General features: G+C 41.8%; 1 protein-coding gene across 4 annotated transcripts in view; it reads left to right on the top strand.

The window, feature by feature from the left end:
* Positions 1–1,257: 1,257 nt before the first annotated feature.
* Positions 1,258–26,143, top strand: part of LOC136840672 (uncharacterized) — a 45,491-nt gene continuing 20,605 nt past the window's right edge. The window contains exons 1-3 of one of the 4 annotated variants that reach the window (XM_067107383.1): positions 1,258–1,392; positions 9,520–9,639; positions 23,245–23,400. In XM_067107383.1, the coding sequence (XP_066963484.1) occupies positions 1,327–1,392; positions 9,520–9,639; positions 23,245–23,400 (342 nt within the window). In that variant the 5' untranslated portion in view covers positions 1,258–1,326. Of the gene's footprint in view, positions 1,393–1,507; positions 1,569–2,187; positions 2,410–9,519; positions 9,640–23,244; positions 23,401–26,143 lie in introns of those variants that run through there. The other 3 variants (XM_067107386.1, XM_067107385.1, XM_067107384.1) reach the window with 3 other exon arrangements.

Below are 26,143 nucleotides of genomic sequence, written 5' to 3'. Positions count from 1 at the left end.
ACCGGAGCACCGTTGCTCTCAGTGACATACAGTAACTTAACGTCCAAGATATATAGTCTTTATTAGTACTACTGTACCTTAATGCAACATTAATATAGCAGAAAGCGAGCTTATGATCAAGACTTATAGCGGATACACGTTGTAAGTAATGTACTAAAATGATTTCCGCGTTACTTCACTTACGGAACTTCAAAGTGCAAATCGAAGATTACATATTAAATACGATTCACAAGTCAAAATGCCTAAGACATATCATGTAGACTGAAGTTAGTAAGATACTTAGTACGATGTTATTCTAATAATACTACGGAATGCCTTGATATTGCCATGGAAAATGAAAATTCCAAATTGCAGATTAAATACTACATATAAGTCGAAAGGCTTAAAATTATCATGTAGACCTAGGTTAATGAAGAACTTAGTATCACATTACACGAATATCAGGAAAATAGAAACTCCAAATTGCAGATTAAATACTACACACGTCGAATGACTAAAATATATCAAGTAGACCGAGGTTAATGAATGACTTAGTATGACATTATACTAATTTTAGTATTATACCAAGTCATTCATTTGATCTCGGAGCCTCGATGGCTCACAAAAGAAACTGTGGCGCGGGTTCAATCCCGCAAGCCGGCTGATCAGAGAGGCAGACACTTTCCGTGTAGTCCCGGGATTATATATGTAAACGGATAGGTTTGTAAAAGCAAATGGATTTAATCTAAATACAATTTGGCCACTTTCTAAAAACTTCGCCATACCCGCGCAGTAATATTGCTGGGAAGAAAGGGCGTTGGTCTGGTATATGAAACATACCAAGTTCTAAGCATGTAACCCGATCGAGACCGCAGGTCTACATGAAATCAAAAGTCCTTCAAAGAAGGCATCGTTAACACCCCATACAAAAATGGGAATAAAAGCACGTTAAAAGAAAAAAAAAAAAAAAAAAATCATTTAATCAAAAGCAATGATTATTTTGTCAAACGTGCGTGTAGTAAATCTGCAAAAAAATATTCAAAATATGATACCAAGTTCTTCATTAACCTAGGTCTACATGATAATTTTAGGCCTTTCGACTTACATGTAGTATTTAATCAGCAATTTGGAACGCCATAAAAAGAAAAAACAAAAATCCAAGTTCTTCAAACCTGGTCTACATGATAATTTTAGGCCTTTCGAGTTACATGCGTATTTAATCAAAATTTGGAACGCCAGAAGAAAAAAACAAAATGTTAAACTTGGTCACTTGCGTTTATCCAACAAAGTTTCGAAGAAGAAGACACTATTGTTTTCAAAGTGTAAACAGAAAATGAGGGAACGATCATGGAATTTTATCTGTCCCGCGAAGGATTTAACGACAAATTCCCCTTGAGTGGCGTGAAAGACAAGGTAATTTGCTACGCCATTTGATCGATTAGGCCCTAATGTCGTTTAGTGTAAATTTGGAGTGACTATCTTCGCCGAAGTGCGAAGATAGGGCCATGTTTAGCGAAGTGTTTAGTGGAAGTAGAATGAATGTCCTTGGGTGTTTGGGCATTATGTGACCTCAATTCCCTAATATTCCGGTAATATTTATTGCATTACTCTTATTTTATCTCTGAATTCAAGGTTATGACAGTAAAAAAGATTTAGGCCAAGTTTAATATCCAAAGTCTTTATACTGGACTACGTTATCTCGGATATTTGTCGTAGTTTAGGTTGGGTGTGCCCTTATGCCAGTGTGTAAGCGAGGGCACTCGACACTTGTTTAAACAACAAATCAAGGGCTTAGGAAGACATGCTTCAGCCTCCCCTGGCCCCAGGAAGGTAATTAGGTTAGGCGCCGTAGCCAGATGTAGCCTAGGCCTATTATGCCTAAATTGTCAGAAAAAGTTACTGTAAGATAGGTATAAGGTCTGATTGATCTTGAAGTCTAGGTATGTAAAACAAGTAAAGGGTAGTTTAAAGTTTAGTTGGCCAGGCAGCGCAACACCTTCTGCCCGGACTACAATCACTCCGCCGAGGTAAGTAGTTCCGCGACCCGACCCTGCTCGCGACCCAACATGTCCTGATATCTGACCCAGTCTATTCCCAGTTTGCCAAGATGTCGTCCGTGCTGTCCGCGTCGCATCCCGCTCACGTCCAATTTGCCGCCGCCAATCCGGTGACGATGCTTGATTTAGCTCTGCTTTGCAATGACGGGAAGTCATTGATAGTGTACTTAATGAACACCCACCAAGATGCGGCCTAATTTCACTGAAACCCGGCAGTCCCGAGACGTCGCCGTGTAAACGGATTCGTCATCTCCATCCGTCCCTGTTCCGCCAGTTCCAGTCGTCCAGATCCCGCCAAAACCAGCCGTCCGGGCCCAAAAGAGAAGAAGAATCGAGTTGCCTGAATTTTCCTATGATTCTGGTTTTGACTAAGGTAAGTGTGGTTTTTTTTATCAATTTACGGTTACTCATTTTACTGGCTGTCTGGGGGGTTCCGTGGTAGGTGAAGCCTCCCTTCACCCCGGCCAGGTCAGGGCACGCTGTCTTGTGTGAGGTTAGGTAGGTCCAATCTGGTTAGGTCAGGACCTGGCATAACAGGAAGAGTTTGGTTGATTTATGTTAGCTGGCTTTCTGGGCTTTGCCCCGCCATATTAGGGCATGCCACCCTATGTTAGGTTAGGTAGGTAACATCTGGTTAGGTCAGGACCTGGCACTATAGGAAAGGTTAGGTCTGTTTTGGAAATGATGGTAAACATTAGCTTCCGACCTGGTGCCATCTTGTTTGTATTTGTCCGCCAGTTTCCTAGTCGGAACCTACTGCCATCTGGTGGTGGTACCGACTAGAAAACTGGCAGACGACAGCCTTGGCCAACTAAAGTGTAGGTGCTCCCAAGTAAAAAATGCGCCGAAGTTTCTTCAGCACAATCGAGTTTTCTGTACAGCGTATAATCAAGGCCACCGAAAATGGATCTATCTTTCTGTGGTCTTGGCATAATGCTGTACGAGCTGCAATCCACTAAACTTTAACCATGATCTGGTGGTGGCCTTGCCTGTATCGTTGCAAGGGTTTATGGTCATTTTGCCCACATGGCAATTTGCCCACATGGCAATTTGCCCACATATAAGTTCATCCTCCACACACATTCCATGTCATGTCCACAGATCGCTATACATTGTTGGAGTATTTATATACCAATATTAACATGTATTTTTATTACAAGAAAGAATAATGCACCAGGCCAGAATGACTTTGTGGGACGAGAACGAACGTGGTGACAAATAATTATAAAGAAACTTTTAATAAAAAATACATACATGCAAGATGAGCACACACTTTCAACAGCTGATATGAAGACCTCTCACCTCTTACATGCTCATCCCAAAGAATGAATATTTTACCCTGTAAGTCTGTACTTTCTCTGCTGGATCCTTCGTAGCTTTTTTTTCAGATACTAACCTTATGTAGACAGATGTCAATTTAGCCTCTTTGTGGAGAAGATTTACAAGGAGGTAAAACTGGAGGTTGCATCTACCTGCAGAATGTTTGTTTAGTTGATTGTGCCAGCCTTCAGTGTCATTATTGGTACAAACAGACTGATTGAAAATACTCCAGCTAGAAGGTGGCTATGTGCAGCTGTGGATCCATGTTGTTGAAATATACTGCGTTGTAGTTTGTAACTGGGCTGTGGTAACTTGGCGAGAGAGACGTTCAAACACAGGTACTATATGTGCCTCAGGCAGAAATGGAAGGGCCATCACTTTATGCAAGTATTTGTACGTCCCGTCATCATTGTGTAGGCATGCTGGAGACCAACCTCTTGAACCTATATCAAGACAAAGAAATTAGACGTTGTACTATACAAAAGTGGTAAAATTGTCCTGCTAGGTATAGTATATATGTGTATATACTGTATACACGAGTATATAATGTCCTGCTTTTTCATTTTAAAAATCTGGTCACATTACGTTGATTAAATTTGTTTTAAAACTACTATTTGACAAGAATATATAAGAAGTCTGTAGGCAATTAAATTGACTAACCCTTCTTCATATAGTCTGTGTCCAATGGAATACGCATCCCTTGACCTCGGTGTTAGGGAAAGCCTCAGGCTAAAAGTTAAGTATACCTTAGTTTTACCAGACCACTGAGCTGATTAACAGCTCTCCTAGGGCTTGCCCGAAGGATTAGACTTATTTAACGTGGCTAAGAACCAATTGGTTACTTAGCAACGGGACCTACAGCTTATTGTGGAATCCGAACCACATTATGACGAGAAATGAATTTCTATCACCAGAAATAAATTCCTCTAACTCTTCATTAGCCGGCCGGAGAGTCGAACTCGGGCCTAGCGAGTGCCAGCCACAACTCTACCGACTTGCCCAGTGAAGAGCTAGCCTCAGGCAAGGCTTTCCAAATTGCTTTCTCATAGTCTAGTGTTATGTGTTGAATGGAAGGCTCATTTGGTAGACTGGCTAAAAGTTCCTGGAAAACTGTTTGGTAATCACTCTTTTTTTTCTCCCAGACATGATGACAAACAATAACGGGACTTGTTTTGTATAGTTCTCTGCTCTCACAAAAGCATTGACTTGACTGTCATCAACTGCGTAAACAGGTACCCGCATAGCTTAAACATGCCAACAGTGTACCATGACTTCACCTTGGTTAGGTGTCCTATTTGCTGTGTTGTTGTGAAGATCAAGTGGTGGTTCATGAACTGATACGTCACCTCTAAGAAAGTTGTCAGGAATATGAGCTGCATCGAGTTCAAAATTCAGGTCTTTGGGCTCTGTCGGTCTTAAATTTTGTCTCTGTCTTTTTGCTCTTCTTGCCAGGTGCTTTGGCTTAGGCAGACTAGGGCATGGTGCATTTCCCATCTCTTGTAGAAGAACATCATCCACTATAGCAGATGCTGGTTTAAATAGGTCTTGTGCTGCCAGTTTCCTTACCTGTATTGTTACTTTAGTGGGGATAGCAGAGCCTGTTGATGGTGGATGGTTGTGACATAAGTTGTTCTTTACAAATTTTCCATTTCTCTGAGTTATTAATGCCTTGCACGGGTTACTTTTAGGGCGGACAGTACACTGCCAGTAAGTTACATTTGATCACTGCATTTTTTTGTTGTAAGTGTACCATGACTGTCAACTAGCTTGTCTCTACCACGCTGTGTGCCCTTCTCAAAGAGCTGGAATGTAACTTCACTTTTTGGCTGCAGTTCAGTATCTTGTGTGGCTGGGTCGTCAAGTGAATCCTCTAGTTCCATTGGGAAGTCAGGTGGGTCATCAATTGAACACTCTTGTTCAACTATCCATGTGGATCTTGTTCCATTGTAGATTGGCTGGGTCATTTCTGGATGGGAGGTTGGTTCATACAGTCCCAAGGTGCAAATATTAATTTGAGTCAATGGAAATATACAGATTAGAAAGCTGTCCAGTAATGATGTTGTATGATATGCCAGTATTACATTTCCTGTGATGCATTTAATACCTGTCAAACTGCAGACCTTCTTCCCTTGCCCGTACAGGTACAAGACACTGAATACACTCTCTGGCAATCTACCATCTTGCCAGGAACTGTTTTAATTCTATGATCATGACCAATTACAAAACATTGGTAAATGAACCACGAACTCAAAACTAAGTACGCAGTAAATAAGTGAGGGAAATGAACCACGAACGTGCGTGCGCACACAAACACATGCACACACACACAAGGCAACCAACAAGGGAGGGGAACTAGTTTACCAGAGTCAGGTACTAGTTTCTGATTGACTGAAAAAAATGGGTGACAGTGATAAAAAAACAAGTACAATTAGCTACAAGTACTACTGGTCCCATTATTATTATTATTAAAATTAAATTAAGATTATTATTATTTTGATACATGATTATTATACACTGATTGTTTTGGTTGTATGGACAATTACAAATGGAACGGAATGTGAAGCCACTTGTAACCAATGACTCCACAATTTGAGCGAAATAACTCAACTGTGTGGGCGAAATGACTCCACAGTGTGGGGAAATCACTTTTACATTGTGTGGGCAAAATGACTCCATAGCGTGTAATGGCCTAATGGGCAAATGACCATTTTGCCAAAGATGATGAATATGGCTAAAATTTGAATGAAATAACTTTCTGGCTAGAGGGCTGCAATTTGATATGTTTGATGATTGGAGGGTGGATGACCAACATTTGAAAAAATTGCAGCATGTATCATTCAGTAGTTTTAAGACATAATTTTGGACAGGAAAAGTGTGGACAGACAGAAAAACCAGCACAATTAGTTTTCTTTTCAAAAAACTAAAAATGGAAACTTAGCTGGTTGAACTGGTCTAGCCAACTTATTTCTCCCGATGTAGGGAGAAAGAATGGAGGTCTAAAAAAATTGGCTGCTTCATTACTGTCAGGCAATTCAGAGGGGGTACAGTCTAACCAAACCTACCTTTTTTTAAAACATAACCTTGGATGCAGTGCCCTTAGCTGGCTAAGAAGGATTGGAAACTGGATCCCCTTTGTATTGATTCTTAATTTTGTACTGTAAAATTATTCCGCTATTTTTCATTCCAGCAAGTAGGTACTGCTATTGGACCACTGAGCTGATTAACAACTCTCTAAGGGCTGGCCCGAAGGATTAGATTTATTTTACGTGGCTAAGAACCAACTGGTTACCTAGCAACGGGACCCACAGCTTATTGTGGAATCCGAACCACATTATAGCGTGAAATGAATTTGTATCACCAGAAATAAATTCCTCTTATTCTTCATTGGCTGCTCAGAGATTCGAACTCGCGTGCCAGCAGAGTGCTAGCTGAGAACGGAACCCACTCACCCAACAAGAACTATTAAAGAGCTTTTAAACATGAAATATACTTTGAACAGACATGAAGTGTCTACAACTCTTTTGCTGGTAGGATGGTTTACAGCTACCCCCTTGCACAGTCTGAGGATGATGCAGAGATCAACTCAGTCTTCCCTGGCTTGAGCCACGGCTAGTACGATGCAGGTTCCTTTAACCCTCGTCACCTCTGCTTTGATTTCTTCTAATGCTGTAATGGTGTTGGTGGTTGTCTTTGAGATTGAGACTGTATATGCCAACACTGCAGATGCTCCATTTTTAGCTACTTCAGCAGGTCTTGCTCATGTCCACTTTTGGGATGCCTTCCTTGACTATGTTGCTGGCAACAATGGGAGAGTTAGGCAACTGATGGCCGTAGGAAGACAAAGAAACATCCCATGTTTTGCCTTCCTCCTCTTCCTTGTCATCCTCCTTCTCTTTCATCTCGTCACCTTCCTCTTTTGTCTTCCACATCCCCAAATTGGCTTAAGGGTAGGGAGGAGGTGCAGAAGTCAGCCCTTTGTAAGAGGACTTAAAATGTTTTGGTAGTTATTGCTTTTGTGGTGAGAGTGAAGGCAATCCCAGCACCCATCTGCATGGTCAGGTGGATCAGTTCAAGAGCCCGCTCGTGACTGATCACAGTTGTAGCGTCCAATCATGCTTGGTTTATGTGCATAACCTCCATAACTTTCTAGGGAGGGATGGTAGACTGACTCATCCAGTATTGATGCTTCTTCAGAATTACTGAAAAAAAGAGTTTGAACCTCCTCAGACTGCTTGCATGTTAGTTCCTCAAAGCCAATTTGGTATGTCTGGGGATGTTCTTGTGATCAGTTTCTGGACTGTCATGAGCATGAATGTACTGCATGGTACTTGTCTGGACCATGCTTAGATGGGTCAGTGTTCGAGTGTACGCAGAACACTGCCAACCTGGCCTGTGGCCTACTTTTTCCTGCTCTGCAGAGGATAGGCAGTGAGTACTTCTTTTCACCTTGATTGGTTAGCAGGGCCAGCTTAGCTGGTTTTGCTCTCAGCTTGATGCACAAGGGTAGTGAAGATTATTATGTGTTCAGCTTTAAAGTTTTGGACCTTGATTCAGAATCTTGGACTTGCTCTAGATAATGTCATGATCTTGTGAGCAGGTGCCAGGTTGCATTAGCCTACTTTTGTCTTCCCATCTATTTTTCTTTTTTAGAGGATCCTTCCTGGTCTGCTTTGGATTCCACTGAAGCTGAGGATCTTTTGTTTGTAAAACCAAAGCTTGTTGAGTAGGAGAGACCTTATTTTGAGGTCATTGGTCTCATTTGTGAGCAGAGTGGCCACAGGGAAGCCACCAGGAGTAATCCTTACTCCCCAGTGCCCTCTATTGAGTGCACTTTGAGGTTTGCTCCAGAGGCCTTGTCATCCTTTTGGCTACCCTGGTTTCTGTGATTTTGTAGGGCTTGCTGGAAGAGGCAGATTCTCTGATCTCTGGATAGGAGAACTCCTTTTCCTCCAGTTTCTCTCAGAAGCTGCTGTTCCTGCCTCAGACATGGCAGCAGAATTATCATGGCGCAGATGATAAGACATGCTCCTTACAGGTAGACTTGTTAGTCTGCTGACAGACACTCAAGTAAGTATGCATTGGAATGGTTTCTTGCACAAAGGATTACTTTCTCAGTTGCTGAAGTAGGAGCTACGGCATTGGTTGCCATGGCTTTGTTATTATAAGTATCATTGTGGTTAGACCTTTGGCTGAACACTATTGTGGGTTTTGTCTCAGCCAGTGTCTGTGGAGTAGCGTAATAAGGTGAAGTTCTGAAGGTTACTGGTGTTGGGAGGTGGGACTTTGACCTTGTTCTCTTACCAGTCTGGTAAGCTGTGGGTTAACCTTATCTTGAAGAGGCTTGACGGTGTTTGTAGCCTTTTTTCAAGACAGGTTATGGCTGAGTGTGGTCTTACGCTACTGAGCAGATTGGTCTTGCATGCCTTCCAGCTCTTGAAGAGTGAGGTTCAAGCGGTGGTGGAAAAACTGCACTAATGCTCAGTACTCTGCTATCCACTATGCAGTCCCCTTCAAGTTTGTATGGGATGGTGGCTACATCATTTACAGTAAGGCTCTTGAAATGTCCCAACCTACTCCAAATCCTGACCAGATTCCCAGCATATTGTTTACTGTACGGGCAGTCCCCGGTTATCAGCGGGGTTCCGTTTCTGAGGGTGTGATGATAACCGAAAATTGCCGCTAACCGAAAATCGGCGATTTTCGGGGGTTATCGGCGCCAAAAAGCGCTGATTTTTGGTTTATCAGCGCCTCTGTTAGGTATGTATTGGCGCCAATACCCAATTATCGGCGTCGATAAGCAGAAATCGGCGATTTTCGGCACTGAAAATTGTCGATTTTCGTCGCTAGACAAGCCCCATAAAACCGGATCGCTGTTAACCGAGCCCACCGTTAACCGGGGACTGCCTGTATTAGGAAAGGGTTAAGAGTTTTGGCTTTTTCAGTTTACTTGGGTTTGTATACCAAGGAAAAATAAAGTATTGCTTAAAGTTTATTTTATTTTATGAAAATTCCTGTGTATTGAAAATGTAGTTGCTATATTAGGCATGTTTTTGTGGTGTGTTAGAGGCATTTAATGTATTTTGCAAAGATGATTAACTAAAGAGACATTTACTGTATTTTTTGGATTATAATTAACTAAAGAGACATTTAATGTATTTTGCAGATTATAATTGGTCGAAGCCCAAGTTGTGACCTGCATTTTTCAAGTCCACACATTTCCCGAAGTCATTGCGAAATTACCCGCCTTAGGCCTCATGGAACTCTTATTATTAAAAATCTGAGGGTAAGTGTTTATTGCAAACCTTTTTTCGTACAGAGTTTGTTTTAACACAAACCTCTAATTGTTTCAATGATGATACAAATCTTTGCCTTTTATATGGATAGCTCTTCAGCAAAAGCTGTTCTGGTTGTTGAAGGCAGTTGGTTTTTAACTATTGGAAAGTAGGTGAGGGGTGAGGTACTGCCCACTCACCTAACTGCTAATCCCACTTTTTCTTTGATGTCAAGATGTCTCTGCTGCTGCTGCAGCCATGGAATTCAACTGGGTTCTGAAGCTTTTGTGGGAACATTCCTATGGAATACAGTACTGTATTGTCTTGTGTGTGTGGTTACTTTGTATGTCAGAGTACATGAACAATTAATTATTTTCATTTTGTTTCTCCTGCTTCAGCAGCATTGTTTTTTTGTAAGATTCATGCATAAAATCTTTGGATGTCCTATATTCAAACTATTAAGTGGTGTTTCGTACAGAATACTAATTGTTTTTACAGGAAAACTTTGGCTTTGTTCAAGAAACACATTATCTTTTATGAGAGAGTCCTTCACTTACCTCTCTGCAGGGATGAATTGCTTTTGTGAACGCACTGAAAAGAGTGCTTAGTTACCATCCATCTCTCCTCCTGCCCCCATTTTCGTTCACAGTCCTTGGATGACTCAAATGCAGGACCCTCTCTTCGGTTATCCTCTGGGATTCCTCTTGGACATTCCCTTCTCTTGTAGAAGGGACATCAGTCTTTGATCCAGTTTTGGGACTGAGGCTCTACGAGAAGCTGTAGGCATGGTCATCAGCAGGATTTCGAAGGGAGGTTCTTATTGAGCTGGGAGAGGATCTTTGTTTAACGGCAGAAGAAGGTCATACTGGTGGTCCTCTCTGTGCAAAAGGTTCCATTCCAAGAGCTTGTTTTAACTTGAATTTGCTTTTAAGTCCAGGCATTTAGCAATGTAGTTAGCATATGGCATACAACATTGTTCAGTGATAAAGCTTTCTCTCAAGACATTTTTGAAAACAAATACCTTTAATCTTTCATTGAAAAGGTGGTAATTAAATACAGTACATGAAATAAAGTTTACACACTCCATGTACCGTGTAGATACAGATGTTTGTACCTTTGAAAGTTGTAAGTTGAAAGTTTGTGCAGAGGACTACCTATGTGTGCTTCATCTACCAATTCTTTCTCATCGTTAGCTTTGCCTGGCACAAGCTTGTGCTCAGTTGCCCTCTTGGTCATTGAAGGACCAACACTTCCAATTCTACCTTGGTTCACCCTGGTACTTTAGAGGTGTTTAGATGGTAGGGGAGCATATGTGCTCGTTACCCAACTTCCAGGATTGTGATTGTGGATGTAGGTGTGTGATCCATTCAGTCTGGTTGTTATATCCCAGTAATAACCAATTATACCATTTTGCAATTTTTGTTGGTTTTTCTTCTGATCAGGGTAAGGGAAAATTCTCCCTAGAAGGGCCTTTGGCCTCATCCAAGAACCCTGTCCCCTGGGGGTTCCTGTTTCAGTTTGGACTTGTGTCACTATGGTATTGCTTTTTAAGGGAGTAAAACTTGTTGCAGCCATCCCATGAATGAAGCTGATGTAATGCTGATATTGATGGAATCTTGTCAAGTGGCTTTGCAGTAATTAGTGTGGTACTACAGGGCATTATTGTCACCTTTGCTGTACGCCCTTTCCATGAATTTTAAAATGTAATACAGTAATTGGTTGGAGATTTAAGAGGTCAAGGGTGAAGTAACAATAAAAACTTGACAATATGCTGAGGATACTATTTTAAACAGTAAAACACAGCAAGATTTATTAAGCTTGCTTAATAAAATGCATTGTATATAGTATATAGAGAGATGGGACAGATGATAAATCTAAGAAAAACGAAAATATGCACCAAGGGATGGAATAATACTAGCTTGGACAGGGAATTATGAATGTTTTTCAAATATTCAGCATCAGTGATATCTAATACTGTAATGGTTATTTTTAGCTGGAACTTGGAGAAAGACTGAAAAGGCAAATCACATAATGGGAAATCGAATAATGGGAAGGCTAGATTAGATTTAGAAATCTAATTGACTGAAATTTCATTTAAAAGCAAGATTATATGTTAGTATGGTAAGACCTGTACAGTATTACCATACAGATGTAGTATGGTAAGACCTGTACAGTATTACCATACAGATGTGAATCATGGTATGACAATGAGATTTTCATCTAAAAGGTTTTGCCAATTTAAGAATAAAACTTTAAGAAGAGTATCAGGAGTCAGATAGATGGATAGAATGATGAATAGTACCACAAGGAAAGGTACAGAAGTTCCATATTTAGTTGAGGTAATGCTGAAGGGGAGGTAGGCTTGGGCATGTCCCATACACCACCAGGATGATGTCAATAGGGTTCCTGTTGGCACCAGAGGAGTTGGAAGACCCAGACACACTAGGATGCGGATTATGAGATGGGGGCTGGAAATGAGAGGAGATTTGTGGAAGTGAAGTCAAAAGCTCATGGGAGACATGGATGGTTGAATTTCGCAGAGGCTCTTTGTATCACTCAGCATTAGAAGCAGTGATAATGATGATAAAAAACAATTAGATAAAATGGGTAGGTGTTTATCAGGTATTTCAGAATAGGCTGCAAGTAATTTCAGTTGCCAAGAGCAGTTTGTTCCTACAGAAATACAAATCATCTTATATTTAGGATTATTCATCAGGATGAGTTGGAAAAGGTTTTTGAAACTTGGTAACCAGGTGGTTAATTGGAGGTAGGTGGGTAAGTGGGTGGAACCACCACTTGTGTGCATAAGTCAGCTCTTTTTCTATGGCTGCTCTCTGACTTATCATCAAGTTGAAACCTTTCTTCCTTTTTTTATTGTGTGTTTGGTGTTTGTTTTTTTTTATTCAACTCTGTTTGAATAAGAATGGTGAGTAGTGAAAAGTGTGGAGGAGGTTATGTTCTTGGTGTTAGTGTAACCAGTTTTATAAGTCCTGTGAGAAGTATGCTGGCTTGTCTCCTTCAGTGGAGAGGTTTGGCAGCAGTAGAGGAAGGTCAAAAAATGTTCGTTTGAGCCTTTTGAGTGTAATTATTCTGCCTTAGTCATTATAGAATCTTTTGTCTTTTTCCTCCAGAGCTTCCTTCTCTTTCTCCCTATCTTTTGCCTTTTTCCTGTTGTGTCAAGTGGGTATGAACATGAAGGCAGGTGGCCAACACATGCTCTCTGACAGTGCTAACCCAGGTGGATGTGCTGAGCTCTCCCCCGGTGAGACAACAACTCGTTTTCCTGGTTCGCCACTGCCTACCCATACGACCTTGGTGCTTTTGATGGAGTAATTACTCATTTTGATCCCTTGGTATTCTGAGTAATCTACTTGTATATAAGTAACTTACCAAATAATTACATAGGTATAGTTTCTACTTTGAACGGCAGCGTAGATTCGCAGCTATAGTTTCTGCTTGAATGGCAGCTTAGATTAAAAATTTCGTGGGTAGCACTTCAATATCGGCCCAGGGAAATCACTTCCCTGGGCGGAAAAGGTTCTTCTACTGCTGCACAAAGTCCCACAGACTCCTGTGACACTGGTAAGGCTCCCTGGTCTATGGACCTGGGCCCCACTTTGAGAGAGTGAAAGCCTAGAGCACATGGGTGGTCTTACCCCCCCCTGCACGTTGGAATGGTGCCAAGGTCCCAGGAGGTGATGCAGACCTGCAGGTAAACTCACCTGGAGAAGGAGGTCTCTTACTTAGTCTTCTTGTTTGTAGAGGCCTCGGCCTCAAGGAAGACTGCAGCACTCAAGGAGATGAGGTTCTGTCACGCTTGAGTTTGCACGGTACTATCTTCAGAGGACTCGACATCTCAAGCCTGGGTATGGATGGCTCTTCCTTAGTACTGCCTATCCAAGGAAGGAGTGTTCAAAAACATGATTTCTTTCTAGCCATGTGAGGCTATCGAATGAGTGGACTCTACGCCTGATGTGGCCAGGAGTTCTTTCTGAGCACCTAACGAGGATAGGGACAATGGTCAGTCCCTTGCATTCTGGAAGAACCTGTCAGTTCTACAGGTATTAAGACAGAAAGTGGTCTAGGTTGTCCACTCACGTCTTTCTGCCTTCAGGATGTATCCCGCAGGCCCTGGGACATGTTTTTCCTGGGTCCTGTGGTGGCTGCTCAACAAGTTGTGTAGCTCACCCAGCTCCCATGGTAGCCAGCTTGCATCTCGCCTAAGGTGTTTGGTGGCAAAGAGTGAATATGAGGAGGGGACTGGCTCCTCCCTTTCGCTCTTTGATCTTTCGTCTCACAGAGAGAGGCGAGTAGCCATCTGTCACTCGCTGGTCAGGCGGGTCATGCAGGTGAGCCTACATAACTGAGTACCCTGTCTATAATCTTAGATAGATTAAGAGATGCAAATCCTCACCTCTCTCTAGCAAGGGGAGAGAGGGGCTGACGATAAAACGACCTGTTGGTTATCTCTGGGTTTATCCAAGCCTTTTTTGAAGCAATGTGGCTACACCACACACATTATTTTGAAAGATTCAGAAATCTGACAGTTGGACACACAGTTCTTCACACTTTTGTTCAATATGTCAGAGGGATGGTCTCCTTCCTTTGCTCTTATGACCAGGAAGGAGACCCAGGTGTGATGAACTACCCATCAGCTCAGAAGCTTATTTAGAATTCTCCCACCAAGGAAGTAAGTTTTCCTTGCGTCAAGTCCGATGGTATGTATATTGTGAAGGGACAAATGACAAATTTTAAAAGCAGTTTGTATTTTTCCTAACTATACAAACCTGAGGTCTTTACAGTCGGTAATTAACTACATACTTAACCATTTAGTTTAAAGTTAAACGGGTGGTCTCCAGCTGCTCTGAAGCGTATTCCTTATGTAAAGACCTCAGGTTTGTATAGTGGGGAAAAATACAAATTACTTTTAAAATGTGTCGTATTATGATATATCCCTCCATGTGTAAATATGAAAAATCACCACGTCATGATACTGCTAGATGTCATGGCGAGTTGTTGTTCATGATCTTGGGGACACTTAGGGTGTCCCTGGTTTGTTTAAGACTCATGATGTGATTACACAATAGCAATCATTAGTATTTGTCTGTAGCCTCTATTAGCTCAGTTCCAGCTGATCATTTGAAAGGCTGCAGGAATGTAGACCACAGTTTCAAGTGGTTTTTAGTCAACTTTGGCTTATGGTTCAGCAATGAGTACCACCAAATATGAATTTTCATGTTCATGGTCCTGAGAGTGCTTACCAGGGCATCAGATGAAGATTCGAGTCATGCTATAAGGAGTCTACTATGACCTGAGGGTCCTTCTCTTTCAGAACCTTGTCGTGCACAGTTGCAGTGGTTTTTCTGAGAGATCTTTGGGCTCATTTTTGAACTTTATGATCTTGTGGGGAAGCAACCAGTGCTCCTTTGTTGAACCCATCTTGTTGGTAGTGTTGTAGGATGAGACAATTGTTCTGACTGCTGTGGTTATTGCTGTTGTGGTGTCTTGGATTGGCAGTCTGCAAGGTTCCTTGCTGTGTAGCAGATCGAGCAAGTTACTATCCTTGCTGTTGACACATCAGAGGAAGTTATGCGTGCCAGAGTCCCCTTAAGGTGGACTCATCAGTCTGCAAACTGACTAACAACCTCCCCCTAGAGAAACCCCAACAAGAAGGTTCTTTCATCTCAGCTATGGAGTCAGTTACTATAATCTTCTGGGCTGCAGAATGGTTGATCCTTTGGTTGTACATGTTTGCTTGACTTCACTGTCACTGAAACCTCATCTACAGATGAGGTGGTTGAATTCCAAAGATTGTTGGAGGTTATACCCATATGAATGTTAAGTAAATAAAGATATAATCAAATAACGTGAAAATGTATATATTTTCAATATATTTGAAGATAACTGTCGCCAAGTTTTTATATTCTGTACTGGACAATATTTCATCAGTGGATGATTGGGGAGTCAGCAGTTTGTATGGTGTATCAATATGACTAGGTCATACAGCAATACCTTGTGCATATGCTTTTCGGTTTATGCAAATTCACAGATTCGCGAAATTTTCATTGCAACCTAATTTGCATCCATGGTTTTTCACAGATCTGCAAAATTTGCAAAATCCTCGAAAAACCCTGTAGAAGTGTTGTGTTTAGTTTTTGAAGTAATTTATAAGTTTTCATGCTTTTAAATGTAAAATTGGTATGAAAAATTTGTATTATCTTTATGTTTGTACATAAATATGATACAAAGATAATTACATTACAGTACAGTTACTGTACTTTTACAAGATGTGATACCCATTGGCAAAGTTACTGTACTTTTACAAGATGTGCTACCCGTTCGCAAAGATTATTGCCTTTGGAACGCTAATGATTACATAATTACTTTATACTGTATTAAACAATACTATAGTTTACTGAGTGAAGTGTTAATACAGTACTGTATCATTAATTCCGTAGCGTTTTTCATAGAACTTTCTTGTGTTAGACATGAGTCTTTGTCACGGGTCCCTCATGTGATCACGAGATCTGTGTTGTTGGCTTGTGCTGTTTTGGTAAAATGAATTCATTAGCATACTAAAACATATCAGAGACATAACTAAGAGTTATATTAGTGTCGTTCTGTGAAAATTACTTAGTTAACCTCAGAGAAAGTGCTGGTGCAAGCTGTATTACTGTACTGTACAAAATACAATAGTAAATTAACTGCAGTATTATGATGTAGGCTCCATGATGACATGCTATTGGCTGGAAGAGTTGGAAGTAGCCAGTCACAGCAGGGCACCAGCCTTTGTTGAGTGTTTGATGAAGCTTGGGTCGTTCTCTTCGCATCAGTTTAATGTGCCTTGTTCTGTTCAAGTGTGCAAAACTGTTTCAGTGCTTCTTCCTTGTTTTTTACTGTGAATTCTAAAAACCATCAAGATGCCAAAAAGTCCTGTGCCTTCTAAGGCTCCTGGCAGTCTTCCAAAGAGTTGGAGGAAGGTGATGACAATAGAGGAAAAAGTAAAAGATTTAGATATGTTGAAATCTGGCAAGACTGCTACAAGCGTAGGATGCCAGTTGGGCTTGAGTGAGAGCACTGTACGCTCTATAGAGAGTAACAAGGCTGAAATTCTAAAATTGGTCTCCAAGAGCTACTTCAATACAGCAAAGCAGTTTCCACTAAAAGAGACCCATGCATTGTTAAAATGGAGTCTGCCCTTTCAGTGTGGATTGAAGACTGCCATAAAAACATGATTCAGGAGAAGGCTTTACAGCTTTTTAATAAGTGTGTTGAAGAGGACATGGAAGACCCGCAGCTAGGAACATTGGCATCACCAGACCCTGGAAGTTTTCAGGCCAGCAAGGGGTGGTTTGAAAGTTTTTGAACTGTTGCAACGTAAGGAGTGTGAGATTGCATGGAGATGCTGCGTCTGCTCATGTAGAAGCTGCAGAAGGGTATCTGGAGACCTCCAAACAAATCATCCAGGGGAAGGGGTACAAGCCTGAATAGGTCTTCAACATGGATAAGACTGGAATATTCTGAAAGAAAATGTCATCGAGAACATACCTGATGAAAAATGAGGCCAAAGCTCCTGGATGTAGGGCACAAAAGTACAGTCACGCTCATTATGTGTGGGAATGCTGCTGGCCACTTGCTCAAACCAGGCCTGATTTATTATAAGTTGGCAAACCCCAGAGCCCTCAAGAACAAGAATAAGAATGCCATGCCTATCTACTGGATGCATAACCCCAAGGCCTGGATAACCAGAGTCATAGCATCCAACTGGTTCCACCTGTGTTTCATCCCTGAAGTGGAGAAATACCTTTTAAACTAGGCCATGAATTTAAGGTGTCAGTACTCATGGGCAATGCTGGAGGGCACCCCCTTGATCTGTCGTATGATGGTGTGCAGACCGAATTCCTCCCTGCCAACACCACCTCCCTCATGCAACCTATGGACCAAGGCATGATCCGTGTATTGAAGGTCCTCTACACAGGGAACTCTCTATAAACCTGGTCAATATAATGGATACAATGGAGGACTTCACCTTAACAGAATACTTGAAGAAATAATTAAGGCTGCCTTCCAAGATATGAAAAAGGAAACTAATGCATGCTGGAAAAAACTGTGGCCAGATACAGTCTACGACTGTAAGGGCTTCTTGCTGGAGGAGATTCACAGTGAGGCTGTCAACAAGGCAGTGAGACTGGCAGAATTGCTTGGGGGTGAAGGATTTGATGATTGCACTGAAGAAAAAGTGAACACGCGTATCGATGCCCACTCTGACCTCCCCCCTGACGGATGATGACTTGCTTGAGCTGACCAAGTCAGCAAGTGAAGAGGAAGAGGAATCAGCTCAAGAACAGCAAGATGAGGACCAAGGTCTTTCAGTTGAATGTCTTGGAATAATCGTGAGGACTAAACAGCAGTTGCAGTCCCACATAAAAGAGTGGAATCCCTATTTTGACAGGAATATGACAATGACAAATGGCATAAATTCAGTCATGGAGATGTACAGAACCCTCTACACCACTATGAAAAAACAGCAGGAGCAGAGCAAAATAATTTAATACTTTGATCCAAAACGGTACTTTGATTCGAAACCCAAACTCTTGCACGAACCAATGCCAAAAGAAGTTCCAGCAGAAGTAGTCATGGCAGAAGAGTCTTGATAGGGCTTGCGGTACCTTCGAGCAGTCCTTTCATCGCCTGCATTTCTGCGGCGGTAACTCCGAGGGTAGCTTCTACCTCTTTCATTCTTCCTCCTTCTTCTTCATCTTCTTGCGTCCCTCTGCAAGCGGTTTCGTTTGCGCATCCTCCCCCAGGGTTTAGCAATGTGGGTTTGGCTACTCTCACTCATCTTCCCCTTGGTAATAATGGGGAATCGGCTCTGGGTTTTTCTCGGTTCAGCCTTCTCTTCTTCCTGGCGGGTTCAACTATGTGGATTCAGCTCCGGGTACCCGATTAGGTGTAGGTGCTCAGCATTCTGGTTAGGGTGGTCCGCTTGCAGACTCTTCATTGTCTGGGCTTCGTTCAGTTCCTCCTCCTTCGTCGGTCTTAGACCATTCGGACATTGCGGAACAGGATTCTTATCCGGAGGTGCAGGAGATTCTGGCAGACTTAGAATGTCCTCTTGCCAGCAGTAACGATTACAGATGCATGCTTGAGTATGTTACTTCTTCGTACCCTCAAACAAGAGCTCCAGACCTCCCGATTTCGCCAATTCAGTCTTTTTTTTTTTTTGAGGTTTTTTATGCTACTAAGCCAGCTCCTGCCTCTTTTTCTTGTTAGCTGGTTTGGTTTGATCGGGTTAGACAGGCTTTGGAGGAGGCGGACGGTCGTTTAGCGTCGGTAGTGTCTTCTAATTGACAGGACTCTTCTCTTCTCTCTCCGCGTAAGGCAATTTACGCAGTTCGAGGTAACCATTCGGCATGTGTTGGGTTGCTGTTCAACGAATCGGTTGAGGCAATCCTGTTTACGTCTCAAGTGTTGTTTGGCTCATAGGGACTTCTCTTAGAGAAGCAGATGCTTGGAGGATGTGTTGCGCAATCAGACTGAGGCTCTTGTGCACTCTCTCTCTGGATGCTGTCAGGTTTACTGTAATGGGGTTTTAAAAGAGTGACAGCTATGTCCCTTCAGATCTGTGGCTGTTTGCAGCCTAATAAATTTATCTCAAGGGGTCTGGCTCACCAGGCGAATGCTTTAGCTTTGTCTACTACGTTTGGAGCAGAAAAGTTGAAATTTCTATCTTGGTCATCATCCCCCTCAATATCTGGACGTTCATAAGAGGGATTGCTTAGCTAATTCTTTGTTCAAGGATGATGACGTAGCCAGTATGACAAACGTGGTTGCTTCTAACTCATGTCTCCGGTGTCTGCAATTATGCATCGTTGAGGGTACAAAGTATTGAGGTATCTAGACGATTGGTTGATCCTTGCCTCCTCTCTAGAGGAGCTAGTAAGAGCGAGGGAATTCTTATGGAATTTTTAACCTATTCAGGTAGGAGGATTCTATCTCTTCCTTTGAGGGTTTTCCCAATCCTGGAGAGGATCCAGTCAGTCCTTCAGCAGGTAGAAGGGTTCCTGTCCAGCAGGGAATGGCCAGTACCAGTTTGGAGAAGCCTCTTAGGGAGAATGTCTTTCTCTCTCCCTTCTAATTCCAGGTTCTCGTCTCTGGATGCGCTCTCTTCAGGTATGTCTCAGGAATTGCTGGGATTTCCGCAACGAGAACTCAGTTATAGTCGGGAGCGATTCTTGCCTGTTGGATCATCTGTGGTGGTCAGAAGAAGTGTATATGACACTGGGAAGGTCTATAGACTCCCCTCTTCCTGATGTTCATCTGTACACAGATGCCTCAGATCAAGGTTGGGGAACAGCCTTGGAGGAAACCCAGGCCTAGGGCCTCTGGGGCAGTTCAGGAATGAGAGGAGTCATTAAATCTAAGGGAAATCAAGGCTGTAATGGAAGCCCTCAGTTGTTTTCAGTCCTAGTGCACAACATAGTGGCTGTGTTTAGCGACAGCGTAATTGCCGTGTCGTATCTGAAGAACTGGGGTGGGGGGGGACAGGCTCAACAGAAGTCAGTACTATAGTACAGAGAGTCCTGAGAGGGTGCGAAGAACGAAAAGTGTCTCTTCTTCCCCAATTTATATTGGGGAGTCTCAGCGTACTGGCCGATTCGCTAAGTCGCTCCCCGTCAGGTATTGGGGGGGAAAGTGGACTTTGGCTCAGGAAGTAATATGCCAGGTTCTCTGGAAGTGGCCAGCAACTGTGGACTTATTTGCGACGTGAATAAACCATCGTCTAACGGTTTATTTCTCACCAATGGTGGTCCTCATGTCGACAGGCACTGATGTGACGCTACAAATTGGAATCACATGCAGGTGTATGCCTTTCCTCCATCTGGTCTCATTCATCAGGTAATAAGGAAATTGTGGGAGAGTGTCAAGACGTCTATGACTCTAATAGCTCCCTGCTCGCCCTAACACGCTTGGTTTCCGGAACTCCTAGAGCTCCTTACAGAAGTTCTGATGTCCCTACCCATGCGAAAGTTCTCAGACGACTGCATTCTCACCATTATCATCCAAACCCTCTCATACTGTACCTAGTTGTGGGGCAACTGTAGAAGGAGCTGCTAGACAGTCCGGACTCCCTAAAGCTGTGGCTAGACAGCTTTTTTTTAGCTTGAGAAAGTCAATCCATAAGCCTTACCAGGTTCAGCTGGACAAGGTATAGAAGTTAGTGTCATAAGGAAGGTCTTTCCATCTCTAGACCTTCCATAGCCAAAATAGCAGATTTTCTTTTATTCCTTCGGAACGTCAAAGGTCTTTCATATTCGGCTATTACTGACTACCGCTCAACGATTAGCGGTACAATTAGTTTCCACCTTCCTGAAATTTGTAGTAGTAAGATAATCGATGATTTATTACGTTCTTTTAAGATTGAATGTCCTGTCTTGCTGACTTGGGCCCCTCCGTGGGACTTATCGGAAGTACCTCAAAATTATTCCTGTGTTCCCCTGCCTTTGAGCCCATTGAAGCTATAACGTTGAGACACTGACTAAGATTTGCTTTTTCTTATGGCTTTACCTTCAGCTGGAGGGTTGGGCGAGCTTCAGTCAGTTTCTAGGTTGGGTTCCTATGCGAGAAATGATACGTATTTGTCTGTCTTCCGGAATTTGTGGCGAAGACAGAGTCGGAGGTTAAAACTCTGTCTCGTTCGTTTAAAGTTCTTTATCTGCAAGTGTTTGTTACCAGCGATCCAGCGGAGATATCTTTATGTCTGGTATGAGCATTAAAGTCTATTTATCAAAGGTTGAGAAACTCCGTCCGCTTCCGTATACGCTTCTTGTGTCTCTCCGCGGAATCCTTCCCGTCCGTTGTCAAAGAATGCGATTAGTTATTTTTGGAGGGAAGTGATTTCCCAGGCTTCTCAGGGTTCTTTGTCGTCTTCAGCTCTGTATTTCCCCGACCGCACAGTATTCGGAGTATGTCCACTTCATCTTCCTTTCTAAGGAATTATTCATTGCCTTCTATTCTGGAGGCAGCTACTTGGAAGTCCTCTCAGTGTTTACTTCCTTTACTTAAGAGACATACGATTCACCTCATAGTGTGTAGTGGTGTATTCTCCTATCTAGGGTGCGTTCATTTAGCTGAGAAGGTATTCGCTTAGTACGGAGGTTTGGAGGTTATTCTCTAAGTCCATGTGTAAGGGCGAAGTCTGTTATCTAGGGTGCATTCATTTAGCTGAGGTGGTATTCACTTAGTGAGGAGATTCTTAGGTTAACCAGATAGAGGAATTCTTAGAAATCTTAGGCAACAGTGATAGTATAATCACATGAACTTAGGTTTAGTATGTTTTAAGTATCTTAGTCTTTGATAGTTTCCTTGCGAGAGTCCAAGGGGTGCTGTAGTAGGCTAGGCTCTTTCGTCGCCGCTAAGATACTTCTTTGCTTGTCGGTCGTCAGGCCTTATCCTCACCTGGATTGCGGAGGGTCAGTGGCTTGGCACACTGCTTCATTTCCCTCTATACGTGAGAGGCTCTGAATAGCCACATGGGAGGTTCATCGTACTCCTCCGTACATGAGAGGTTCTGAAGAACCACAAGGGAAGTCGACGGACTGAGACAGTACGGACCTGATGGGCGATCAAAGTACTTTCGAGCATGTCTCGTCACCAAAAGCATCGATTGATAAGGTGAGTGTATAACTAAATAGGTATCCTATGCAGAGCAGATCGGTGAGCTGCAATCTCTGCGGTTGTGAAAAGGGGGTGTGCCGCAAACTTAGATGGTTCTCCTGGAGGGCCAGCGGCTCTGCACTCTGCCTCATTCTCCTCCATACATGAGAGGTTCTGAAGAGCCACATGGGAGGTTGACGGACCAAGAATACTGATCTGACTGTCGCTCAAAGTACTCTCCAACATGTCTCTTAACTGAAAGTATTGATTGATATGGTGAGTGTACGACTAAATGGATATTTTATGCAGAGCAGACTGGTGAGCTACCATCTCTGCGGTTGTCAAAAGGCGTGCAATAGAATTGAACCCTTCCCCTCTAAATGTTGTTAATCGGGAGAATTCAGGTGTTCAGGGAATGTATTGCAATATGAAGTTTTCATAATAAAACTAATATTGCAATACTTACGTGAACACCTGAATGATTCTCACCCTCCCTTCCCCACATCAATTTTGACCTTGAATAAAGCAACTGACAAAGTGGGAGCGTTGGCACACACCTGTGTCAGCATTGCCAACTGTTTGTTATGGTAGCTCAAGTGACAAGATTTTACCTGCAACGTTGGTAACGCTGGCTGTTAAAATTCCCAGTGGTGGGATTGGTAATTGAGAGTTGTTCAGGCTAGTGCTAGTGGGGTTAAGGGCGAATACAGGTGTTCAGGTAAGTATTACAATATTAATTTTATTATGAAAACTTCATTTCTGTAGCTAATATGTTAGGATTTCTCTGATTTATGGCAAATCAAGAAATGTTATATTTTAAGTTAAATATAACAAGGTAGGATGTTTTGTTGTCTTCAGAAGATAGGATTGCTCACAATTTGTGTAATATCCCTGGAACTACTTGTATCATAATTTACCGAAAATACTGGTATTTTATGTTTTGACTTTTCCACTTGCAGCCCACCAATGTTACATATGTCGACAGCTACGAATTGCGTGAGCCATCCAACTTCATCGAGTTAAGATGTGGATCTGTAATTGGTTTAGGAGTACCACTTGGTGAATCAAGAACCAATGAAAATTATGTATTTCTACGTTTGTGCCAAGATCAAGCGGTAAGTGTTTTCGCTGTTACGTGCACATGTTGCATGCAAGGAATGATTCTTGTTGTTCCTATGGAAATATATGTACAAACCATCGCCTTTTATTTAAGACTGTTCCACAGTGCTAGCAGGAAAAAGAATCTAGGTTAAATGGAGGTGGGCAGCTGAGTTGGAGGAGAAATTCCCCACTCACCTCACCTAAACTCAATATGCCTGAGCACATCCATAGATCCTTAGGGGACATAACTACTAAGTAGGTTTCCTTCTCCATCTGTGGAGGGTATAGTTCCAGTTAAAATATAAGGGCATGTTTGGGGATGCTGAGTTTAGGAGAGGTGTGAGTGCAATAAACCTGTTCCAGAATGTGGTGAATTGTCACGTCCAGAGGCAGATTTACTCACCCAGACAATGAAATGAGAAGGCTCCAGGCAATAAAGAGTGAGGTGCTTTATAATTTCACTACAACCATTTTTCTGCTTTGCAATGCCACATACATGTACTGTACCCCTGTTGCTTAGTATTAATCCTTGGTACTCTGTAACCTTGTTTAAATCATATTCTGCACAAGGATGAAATGTTAATTGCTCTGTAATCTTAATTTGTGCTAGTAAAAAGAAAAAGCAAGATACTGTACCATATGTGATGATATGAACGTAGGCAACCACAAAATTATATACTTCCAGTAGTAGTAATAATAATAATAATAATAATAATAATAATAATAATAATAATAATAATAATAATAATAATATGGGCACCTTGGCAGAGTGGTTTAGCTCATTGATGGACTGGTTAAGCAACATGGGGCCTGGTCAGTCGTTGGATGGGTGACCTCTCTCCTTGGCATTGATTCCTTGGGAAAGGATCTTTACCACAATTTCTTCAGTCTCCTCAGCTGTAAATGAGTACCTATTCCCAATGGGGTAGGGTCCAGCTATGGGTTAAAGAGCAAAACTCAGCAGTGATGGAAAGAAATGAAAGAGTAAATGACAGCAATGTAAATGGAACCTTTGGCAACAGAGGAACTTCGTCTGGCAGCCAGGTACACAGCCCAGTCGACGGGGAGGACGGTCAGGTACTTGGAGGTTGTCATCCAGCAACTGACCACCACAACGACAGCAACCAGAGACTGGAGCTACAGAGGCAAACCAGAAGAAGAAATGGACAAGAGAAGAAAATGAGGAAATGTGTATGTGCTACGTTAGAAGCAACCCAACAGAAAGAGGATACAGAAGAAGACTGGTCAACATCTGGAGTGAGAGAAATAACACCCCTCAAAAAGAACAGAGGCTGGCAGACCAAGTAAGGAACACAGTGAAAAAGAACTGGCTCTCCACAAGAGAAAGGGAGGAACTGGAAAGAGAAATAACACCCAGCAACGAAGGACAAGAAGATGGACTAAGAGACGATGACACAGGAAGCGACAGGAATGAGTTACCAAACGATAACATGCGAGGAAACACCGGAGATGTAACAGAGGGGTCGGAATGGGTGGAAAAGATCAGACAATGGATGAAGCCAGATACAGAAAGAACAAAGATCCCCTCCATGAAAGCGTACAACACAAAGAAACTAAGGGAGAAAACAAGTGAAGTTAACCCTCTAACGCCGAGCCTTTATTTACAAAAGTGTCTGTCGTATGTTGATGTGCGTCGGGAGTTATTGCGAAGCGGAAAAAAAGTTTTTAAAAAAATCACAGCACGCTTAGTTTTTAAGATTAAGAGTTAATTTTTGGCTCCTTTTTTTGTCATTGCCTGAAGTTTAGTATGCAACCATCAGAAATGAAAAAATTATCATTATCATATATAAATATTGAAATATATGACAGCGCAAAAAAAAATTTCATATATAATTGTATACAAATCATGCTGTGAGCAAAACGGTTAAAGCTAACGAGTTACTTTTTTTTCTTTGTACTGTACACTAAATTGCAATGATTTTGGTATATAACAAATTGTAAAACGATCAAAGCAACACAGAGAAAATATTATCACAAAATGATGGATGAATTCATAACGCGCGGACGTAAAAAAAAGTTTTTTTCAAAAACACACCATAAATCGAAATATTGTGCTAGAGACTTCCCGTTTGTTGAAAAATGAAGCTAATTGATTGAATATTACTAGACTGTAAGTGTTTTAGCTCACAATTACAGTTTTCGACCATTTCGGTCGAGTTAAAGTTGACCGAAGGTAGAATTTTTTCTATTTATCGTGATTTATATGAAAATATTTCAAAACTGATAAAAGCTACAACCATGAGTTATTGCGCACATTTTCATATATAAAACTTTATGTAACGACTAATATAAAACGGTGCAAACATTACGACAATGTGACGAAAGAATTTCAGAGATGTTCGGCCGAGTTACCGCACGGACGTAAGGAAAAAGTTTTTTTTTCAAAAATTCACCATAAATCGAAATATTGTGCTAGAGACTTCCAATTTATTGCAAAATGAAGGTAAATGATTGAATATTACTAGAATGTAAGAGTTTTAGCTTACAATTGCGTTTTTCGACCATTTCGGTCGAGTTAAAGTTGACCGAAGGTTGAAATTTTGGCAGTTATCATGATTTATATGAAAATATTTCAAAACTGATAAAAGCTACAACCATGAGTTATTTTCAGTTGTATTCTATATGAAATTGTGCACATTTTCATATATAAAAGTTTATGTAACGACTAATGTAAAACGGTGCAAACATTACGACAAAGTGACAAAAGAATTTCTGAGATGTTCGGCCGAGTTACCG

The sequence above is a fragment of the Macrobrachium rosenbergii genome, chromosome 8, assembly GCF_040412425.1.
Source record: "Macrobrachium rosenbergii isolate ZJJX-2024 chromosome 8, ASM4041242v1, whole genome shotgun sequence".
Lineage (NCBI taxonomy): Eukaryota > Metazoa > Arthropoda > Malacostraca > Decapoda > Palaemonidae > Macrobrachium > Macrobrachium rosenbergii.
The sequence above is the reverse complement of the archived record's forward strand: the minus strand, read 5'-3'. Positions and strand labels throughout refer to the sequence as shown.